General features: G+C 32.0%; 1 protein-coding gene across 1 annotated transcript; it reads left to right on the plus strand.

The window, feature by feature from the left end:
• Window positions 1–3,078: 3,078 nt before the first annotated feature.
• LOC123921584 (pentatricopeptide repeat-containing protein At1g15510, chloroplastic) lies at window positions 3,079–6,097 on the plus strand. The gene has a single exon (XM_045974186.1). It carries the CDS (start codon window positions 3,290–3,292, stop codon window positions 5,906–5,908), a length of 2,619 nt encoding a protein of 872 aa, XP_045830142.1. The 5' UTR covers window positions 3,079–3,289; the 3' UTR covers window positions 5,909–6,097.
• Window positions 6,098–10,086: the final 3,989 nt, after the last annotated feature.

A 10,086-nucleotide genomic window follows, 5' to 3' on the forward strand; every position in this document is an offset into this window, starting at 1 on the left:
AACAGTGTATCTAATAATTATTTCAAAAACAATTAATATAAAATAATTGTATATATGTCCTCAGGTGTTTTAAAAATTTTATAATAAATTATCATGATAATTAGTAGTTTGTAAAAAAAATTATTTTTCTGCATATACTTAATTATATTTATTATTATATATTTTATTATAATAAAGGAGTATAATAATGATAGGTTGTACCAAAAAAAAGAAAAAAGTGCATATATATCAACTAAAACATTTCTTTAGGAAACTAGTAATTAAATCCTATTAAAAATTTACTATTTCATTTAAAATAAAAGAAAATATCAAGAATAATTTTTCAAAATTTTGAATTATTACACCTGCAATTGTTTTTTTGTAATTTAATGATTCTTGTCTTTTATATTTCCACCCATTCTTCACTATTTCTATGGGGTCAAAGGACCACGACAGTCCATAACAACGAAACGACATCGTTGGCTATTACGAAGTACTACTAGTTTGTAGACAGGCAGCTTTTTTCATGCTTAAAAAAAAAAACAGCTTTTTTCAATAAAAATTACTACTCATCCTTAATTATAAGCAACAATGTAATTTTTAGATTTATTCAAAAACTGATGTATATGGTCTATAATACAAGTTAGATACATTAATTATTCAATGAATTTGAAAAAATAACTTTTAATTATAATTAAGGATGGAGGGAGTATGATAGAATTTTGTTGGGTTATGTTACGTGTGCCCCACGGACACATGATAAGGTATCCTAATATAGAAATATTGCACTTAATAATGTAATAAATTTAATGCATAAAAATAAAAATGCACAAATTTCCAGACATAATTTTTATATGGGAAATGCTAGTTGTAGCGAAAACTTCCTTCACGAAAGCCTACCGAATGACCTGTCATTCACAGCTCATCACACTCGCATTATTTTATTTTATTTTATTTTATTCAACAATTTATTCAGTTCCGTTTTTCTCGCTCACCTTCATCTTCCAGACTTCCACCGTCCCAACAACAACAACTCTGCCTCTTCTGCGATTGGAAATATTTATTTTCCAAAATCAAATCTTACACTGTTGTTTCTCTCATCTCCATTGTGTGTCTGAATATCTGATATCACATCATCGCTGGCCTTTTTCATTACCGTCTTCGTTGCTTTACCGTTGTTTGGCGTTGCCGTCTTTTACCTTGCTGGCTGTGTAAATTGGATAACTTTCCATTGTGAATTGAATCAATTGATTTTCAGTTGGCCACTAACAAAAATCTCCATACAGACAATGATGGAATTATGTTTGGTTTGCAAAAGCTTCCATTGGATTGGATACTGTTAAGCTCTCAAAAGGTCACAGTTTTGCTTTGAAATGTTTACCAATAGCTCTCAAAAAAAATTTCAGCTGAACTTTTATTTTAGATTTTGATACTGTGGCTCACTTACCATTTGTGAGCAAAACAGAGTACATGGATGTCAAGGCTTTGGGGACTTGTCGAGATTGATTTTATATTTATTTAATTTATTAAGAAATAAAAATAGAATAACAATGATTTTCATAGTGGTAATTGACTGCTTCCGTGATTTCAGCTAAAATCTTTAATTTCATTGGCAATTGACAATGACGTGTGTTGTTCGTGAGAGATTCGGGAGAAAATGTGTCGTGATAAATAACAATGCTCTTTCTATATTTGCTTCCTTAACATGTGCCATTGAGGGTACAAATTAACATTATCCTTTTAAAAAATAGTTTAAATGATAATTACATCAAAACTATCCTTTTTAAATATATGTAACACATTTTAAAAAAAATAATTATGTTAGTATTTGATTGGATAATAAATGATAAAACTAAGACACTAGGTTTCGTCTAGTAATGAGAGGTTTTGGTAGTACATTATAGGTCCTAGGTTCGATCTCATCTCATTGTAAACAAAAAAAAATGATAAAACTATAAATAAATACTAGTTTTTTTTTTTGTTGAATAAATAAATACTAGTTTATATTATTGGTAAGAAGGAAGAAAAAAATGACTAGTTTAACTTAACTAAAGTTTTAAGTTAAGCTATCAGGTTTGATCTAGTAGTGAAGGATTTGGGTAATATGCATGAGGTCTTAGGTTCGATTTTCATTGGCAACATTGTAAACCAAAAATAAATGATTTGAAGTAAACATTTGGAAAAAAAACTAAAATTTTAAGTTCGTTCCATATTTGATTTGGATATACAATAATTTTAACTCTTAAAAAGAGTTTATCACTCATTTAAGTCTCATAAAACTCGAAAGAAAACTAAAATTTTAAGTTCGTTTGATATTTGATTTGGACATACAACAATTTTAACTTTTAAGAAGAGTTTATCACTCATTTAAGTCTCATAAAACTCGAAAGATTAGTCTTTACAGTTAAACATCGAAGATACTTAATTTCTATGTTGCATGGGTACTCCATTTTAGACTGAGTACCGGTACCGGCTACGTACCGGGTAACTGGAAAAGTAACGGAGCAACACATTTTTGTAACAAATGATAACTGGAAGCGTAACGGTGCAACAAATTAGAAACTTAAAGAACATATTTGTTACCTGAAAAACTTAAAGGACCTAACTGTTACAAATGCGAAACTTAAAAGATTCCGCATTTGGCCTATTCCTTTATATGTCGTTTAATTTAAATTAAATAATTGGTTTTTATTTATAATTTTTGTGACTCTTTAAATCAAATAATTGAATTTTTTGTAACTATATTATATTATATACTCTCTCTATTCCAAAATATAAGATCTGATTGACTATTGTACGCATGCCAATGCATAATTTTGATCACTAATATATTTAATTGTCTATTAGTTTAAATTATAAAAATTTGATATTTTAAAAATATTCATCAAAACAAATCAAATGAGATATTATATGATAATATTTACATCTATATATTATTAATAAAATACGGTTAAAATAAGATAAATAAATAATAAATTCAGTCAAAGTAAGTCTAATATATTAAGACGGAGGGAGTATATATATATATGAATGCGAATTATTTTTGAGTGAGAATTTCCATTAAATAATAAACTAATAGTAATACAGTAGTTCATTGAAATTCTATTGTAAGATTATGAAGTGATTACTGGCTAGAATTAGCAAGGGGATAGATAGTAAATATTCGAAGCATGTGATTAAGACAACATTCAAATTAAGACAAGATAACAAGTTATTTATGGATAAGAAACTGAAACATAGACATACTACATTTTTACACTACAACACAATTCACTTGATTCATCCTTAAACCCTGACATCACATGCTCCAATGGCATCTTTTGCTAAACCCTCTCAATTCCATCATCCTCAAAGACGCCACCACCCCATTATTCCAACCACCTTCATCAACACAAAGCTCAAAACTTTCACTTTCACTTCCACCAAAACCCTTAAACACTTTTGCATCTCAAATTCATCCACCAACACAACCACTTCCTCAATTAGTAGCAACAACCCAAATTCTCATATTTGTCAACTATGTCTTATTTGGAACTTAGATAGTGCTATGAGTTACTTAGAAACTATGCATGAGCTTAAAGTTTCAGTTGAAGAAGATTCATATATTGCTTTGGTACGTTTATGTGAGTGGAAAAGAGATAGAAAACATGGTTCTAAGGTTTATTCTTATATTAGGAAATCTTTTATGATGACCCATTTGAGTCTTAAGCTTGGAAATGCACTTATGAGTATGTTTGTTAGGTTTGGGAATTTGGTTGATGCTTGGTATGTGTTTGCTAAAATGCCTGAGAGGAATTTGTTTACTTGGAATGTTTTGGTTGGTGGTTATGCTAAAGGTGGATTTTTTTATAAGGCTTTGAATCTTTATGATAGGATGTTGTGGGTTGGTTTTAGGCCTGATATGTATACTTTTCCTTGTGTTTTGAGGACTTGTGGTGGTGTTCCTGATTTGGTTAAGGGGAAAGAGATTCATGTTCATGTTTTGAGATTTGGGTTTGAGTCGGATATTGATGTTGTTAATTCATTGATAACTATGTATGTGAAATGTGGTGATATTCATGCTGCTAGGTTGGTGTTTGATAAAATGCCTAAAAAAGATAGGATTTCGTGGAATGCGATGATTTCTGGGTGTTTTGAAAATGGAGAGTGTTTGGAGGGGTTGAGATTGTTTTGTAGGATGATTGAGCTTCCGATTGAGCCGGATTTGATTACTATGACAAGTGTGATTACTGCATGTGAGCTTATAGGTGATGAGAGATTGGGGAGAGAGATTCACGGTTATGTTATCAGAACCGAGTTCTCAAGAGAACCTTCGGTTCATAATTCATTGATACAGATGTACTCATCTGTCGGACTTGTTGAGGAAGCTGAAGAAGTCTTTTCTCGAACAGAATGTAGAGATGTTGTATCGTGGACTGCAATGATATCAGGTTATGAGAAAAACTTGATACATCAGAAGGCTCTCGAGACGTATAAAATGATGGAAGCAGATGGTATCGTTCCAGATGAAGTCACCATTGCGGTTGTACTTTCTGCTTGTTCTTGTTTGTGCGATTTAGATATGGGGACAAACCTTCATGAGGTGGCCAAGAAGACGGGGCTCATTTTTTATACTAAAGTTGCAAACGCACTAATTGACATGTATGCCAAGTGTAAATGCATTGACAAAGCTTTAGAAGTTTTCCACTCAATTTGCTTCAAGGATATTATATCTTGGACATCTATCATCCTTGGCCTCAAGATCAACAACCGATGTTTTGACGCTTTGTTTTTCTTTAAGGAGATGATGCGCACACAAAAGCCGAACTCGGTTAGTTTAGTTTGTGTCCTATCCGCATGTGCTAGCATAGGAGCTTTGACATGTGGAAAAGAGATCCATGCTCATGCATTGAGAACTGGAGTAAGTTACAACGGTTTTGTGCCTAATGCAATCTTGGACATGTATGTAAGGTGTGGAAGAATGAAATATGCATGGAAACAATTTTTCTCGTGTGATCAAAATGTTTCCACATGGAACATTTTGCTTACAGGATACGCTGAGCAAGGGAAAGGAACACTTGCTACTGAGCTTTTTCAAAGAATGGTAGGGTCAAATGTCATTCCTGATGAAATTACATTTCTATCTATATTATGTGCTTGCAGCAGATCTGGTATGGTAGCTGAAGGCTTGGAATATTTCAACAGCATGAAATATAGGTACTCTATTAAACCTAATCTGAAACACTACGCTTGTGTGGTTGATTTATTGGGCCGCGCTGGAAACTTGGATGGCGCTTATGAATTCATACAGAAAATGCCAATGAAACCAGACCATGGAGTTTGGGGAGCCTTATTAAATGCATGCAGGATCCACCGCCGTGTTGAACTTGGAGAACTTGCTGCCAGAAAAATCTTTCAAGATGGTACAGCAGGAGCTGGCTATTACTTTCTTTTGTCAAATCTATACGCTGACAACAACATATGGGACAAAGTTGCAGAAGTCAGACAAATGATGCGACAGAACAGTATAATAGTAGATCCTGGATGCAGCTGGGTGGAAAACAAGGGCACAGTGCACGCTTTTCTCAGTGGTGATAACTTTCATCCTCAAATTAAGGAAATAAATGCACTTTTGGAGAGATTTTATGAGAAAATGAAGGAAGCTGGTATTCAAGGATCAGAAAGTGAGACTCCTATAGATATAATCAATGCTTCTAAGGCCGATATATTTTGTGGACACAGTGAGAGATTGGCCGTTGCATTTGGACTTATTAATTCAGCTCCTGGAATGCCTGTTTCGGTAACTAAGAATCTGTATATGTGTCAAAGTTGTCATAACACTGTCAAATTTATCTCGAAGGAGGTACGTAGAGAGATTTCTGTCAGAGAGGCTGAGCGGTTTCACCATTTCAAGGGAGGCATATGCTCTTGCATGGATGAAGGTTATTAGTTTCATCTTGATTAGAAGGAAAATTGTAGGATATGTAGCATCATATTGAAAATTTGGGAGTGTAAGTTATTACAAGTTTCAAATGTTGTATTATATCAGTGATTTGACGGGCCTAGGAAATATTGATCAGCCCTATGTATAACAATATTTACAGAGAAATGAAAACTAAAAATGGTTATGTATGTTGCACATAGGTTATTTGTTGATGAAAGAATTTTTATCCCCACCAAAAAAAAAAGAAAAAAAAAATCAGGATATGACCAAATCCCATGATGCTGTTGTTGTGTTAATATAAGTTTTAGAATGTTGTCTGGTTTACACACTCTATAAACTTATGTTGTTCTTTCCTTTCCACACCTTCAAAACATGTGTTACCATTTCCTTTATCTATGTAGAGGCAATCTCTTCTGTGAAATTGTTATAACCTTTACCAACAACACTTCTAGGTTCATCTTCTATTCTATCTTCTCGATTTGTCTAACCATTCTTGTTTTGAACTAGTTGAAGCTGCTTCTCTTTATTTTTTAAATAAGTCAGCTTTAGATGCCTTATTTTCTTCCTCAAAAAGCATTCTGAGCTCTTTGCACAAAGGTGTTATTGATCTCTTTCTTCCTTGCTCCCATTCATGTCTAATCTTTTTCTCCAATTCATCTCTTTGTTTGCACATCTTTTGAAGCTTTCTCTCTGCATAATCACAATTGGCTTTTGGCACTGAGTCCAGACATCAGTTGCATTGTTGCAGTGTGGTTCAGTCTTATATATTCTCGATAAATGACACTCCTACACAGAATAGAATTTATAAGCTAGTCATTTTTTTTTTTAAGAATTCATCATAGTTATAAGCTAGTCATTGAAATCCAAAGAAACCAAAAGACAATTTGTTTCAGCTGTGTCCTGTTTAGATAAACAACTTAATTAAGTGCTTATAGGATAAGTGCTTATCATTTAAATGCTCATGCACAAGATATTTCTATAACAAAAAACAAAGTTAAATTGTTTTCGTATAAGCTATAAACTATTTTCATAAACTATGATGGAGAGCTTATGGAATTAAGCAGAAAACAACTTATATACACGTCATAAGTTGTTTCCATAAGCTCTCCCAAATAGTCTCACAAATGTTTATATCAGTAGATAAACTCAAATAAGTCAATCTATGGTCACTGATCTTACTGGTAGTCATCTTCTCTAGCATGGTTCTGTAAGAACATTGAGCCTCAGCTATCCACCTGCACTTCTCTGCATTTTTTTTTGTATGTTTAGTGAGCGCCAATATAACTTTATGACAAGCTGGTATTTCATCTTCATTTGTGAGTTTTATTCATCTATTTCATGTCTAGCTTCTGTATTTCTGGCTGCAATCTTATTTTTTTCCTTCTTTTTGCATTAAGGAATTTCTAGCCACGAAAACGGGCTGATATGGATTCTTATCAAATTCGGGATCTTCATTTTCTTTCAAATGATTGCCATAGCTTTTTCTTGATGCTACTGCAACACATCAAAATCTTGCAGCAAGATAATTAAATTGCTGGCCAGTAGCCCAGTATAAACATTGTATTGATAATTTTATCATCCATTAACTAACCATTGCTGGAGACATTGTCCTTGGCTTCCTATATTGCAACAATCCATTTTTCTTAAAGCTAATGTATCATAAGATTCACTTCGAGAATCTACAGTGGCGGCCAAAGCAAGGCCAACAACTTCTTTCAATCCAAAAAATGTTGTGGAAAATATGAGAGTCAGGTGTACCTGTCATTTGCAATGAAATATATCATTAGTACCTATCCCCATTGATGTCTCATTAACTATGTAGTATTGATACTTCAGATTGAATGTGTGTAACACCAACACGACACTGACACACCGTCACGTTCAAGTAGTTCAATTTTTAAAAAATTTTGATGCTAAATTAAAATGTGCCCAAGATGGGTGTCCTGATTCCACAAGACACTGACGAAAATCTTAGGATCAGTGTTTGGCTTCATTTTTTTCATCGATAATCGTGAAAAAGTTGATCCAGCTCCCTTGCTTTCTTGACCTAAAAAACAACACAACAACAAACAAGACATAGGTTAAGATTTTATACTCCCTCCGATCCTATATATAAGAAAAAGTTTGCTTTTTAGGTTCAAGAATAAGTTATATTCTTTGCTACAACACCAAATAAAGGATGAAAGAAATAGATCATTTAATTATCTCATCTTTTTGCAAAGCATAAGACATTAAAGTGAAGGGAGGACCACTGCCGTAGGGACCAAAATCCTGTTGTGGCAGAGCTTTTTGTAAGCTTTTGGGTACCCAAAATTGTTAAGGACTACCATAGTCCATAGGCATAGCTCATAATATTTTGTCATCGGTGAATATGGCTTAGCTTTATAATGATCAAGTTATAGCAGATGCAGGGGAGGGAAAACAGAGGATACTTTGTTTGTTGATGTTTAGATGAGCTAAAGGTTTCAAAAGAAAAAATTATTTAAATATTTGTGCGATAATTCCTTTAGCTCATTTAAACATCAACAATTAAGAGAAGTATGACGTATTTAATGATGATGTTTAGATGATTTTTTTTGGGGGTGCAAACTACAAAGATGAGTTTATTTTCTATAATTTAGTTTTGAAAATATATGAAATTCGTCAATATAGTTCTTATGATGTTAAAGTTAATATGACGAATTTTTATATAATTTGTATATTAAATTTATGAGTTTCATATATACCTTTTGAGATTAATTATTTTATATATTTTAGAGAGGTGAAAGTGAACAAAACGGTCTATGACTCGTTTGACCCAGTTTTTTTATAGCTTATGCAATATAAATTAGGTTTTATACTATTTTATAAGTTTACACTAGTAAAAATTGTAATTTTATAAGTTATTTTATCATAAACTACCTTAATAAACTTATAATAATATATAAAAATTGCATTAGTTGTTTACCTAAGCTCTAAAAAAGCTGTACCAAAGGAGCCTAAGTGGTAAAAAAATAGGAGAGCTTAAGTACGTGATGATGAGTTCAACTTCTAACTCCTAATATTTAAAAATATTCAGTTGAGTAGAAACTTCATACTTATAATAGAATAAAATCGAAAACATACACGTCAAACTTGAATAACTATTTAATCCTCTACTTTTCTAAATTGAATTTTTATTGAGAGATTTCCATCTACCTGCAACAAATATGATTGATTCAAAACAAGATTCTATCCTTCTTAATTCTCTATATATTTCTTCTTTCTCTTTTTCTTTTTGGTTTTCACCCTCTAGTTCTTAGAGAAGGGGTCCTAGTAGTCCAGAGCTTGGGACGAGTTCTGACCTCAAGTGGTTTCAGTTTCCTCCCAAATGCAGTTGCGGGGATTGAATCGTGGTCCTCCCTACCAAATTCAGCGTCAATCACCACTGAATCAATTAACATTTGATATTTCTTCTTTCTCTTTATTTCTCACTTAATTTTGATATCTTTATTAAAAAATAATAAACTAATAAAATAACGATGAAATTAAAAAAGAAATAAGATGAAAAAAAAGAGTAAAGAAAATAGAAGAGGATTCAATTTAATTAATTCAGACGAATGATGATATGAGAAATCAACAAAAATAAATAAAGACACTTTAGCACCTGACTTACTGGCACACTAAAAACAAACCAAAATTATAGTGTGTCCCGATTGACAAAACCCAAATTTGGAAATTTCCTAGCTTAGATTACATTGTGACATTATTTTCATGTGAAAAGTTCTTTTTTCTTCATAACCCATCATTTAGTCACCTACCCTACATTTTGCCTAAAACTATCCTACACGAAATATTGTCTTCATGCCTCAAAAAATTCTTCTATATACACTTAATACAACTCTAGTCACATTAATTAATATTAATCAATCTTTTTATTTTTCAATTTATTTAAATTATAAATACTAGCGGGTCAGGCAGCGCATTTCGCGCCTTACTGTGTGTTGTATAAAAAAAAATACATTTTGTTATATATGGTGAGTTTGTTAATAAAAGATTTTTGCTGCTAAAAAAAATGTTCATTATATTATGGTGAGTTTATTAATAAAATGTTATTGTTGCAACTAAAAAAATCAAATGTATTGTTGGTATTATGAAAAGTTCACAAAAAAACTCATGTATTTTCTTTATATATAAGGACCGTTTGGATTAACTTATTTTTGAGC

Source organism: Trifolium pratense, linkage group LG4 (genome assembly GCF_020283565.1).
Source record: "Trifolium pratense cultivar HEN17-A07 linkage group LG4, ARS_RC_1.1, whole genome shotgun sequence".
NCBI lineage: Eukaryota > Viridiplantae > Streptophyta > Magnoliopsida > Fabales > Fabaceae > Trifolium > Trifolium pratense.

Coding starts and splice junctions, on each gene's coding strand:
- LOC123921584 (XM_045974186.1), top strand. CDS start 3,290: ATGGCATCTTTTGCTAAACCCTCTCAATTCCATCATCCTCAAAGACGC.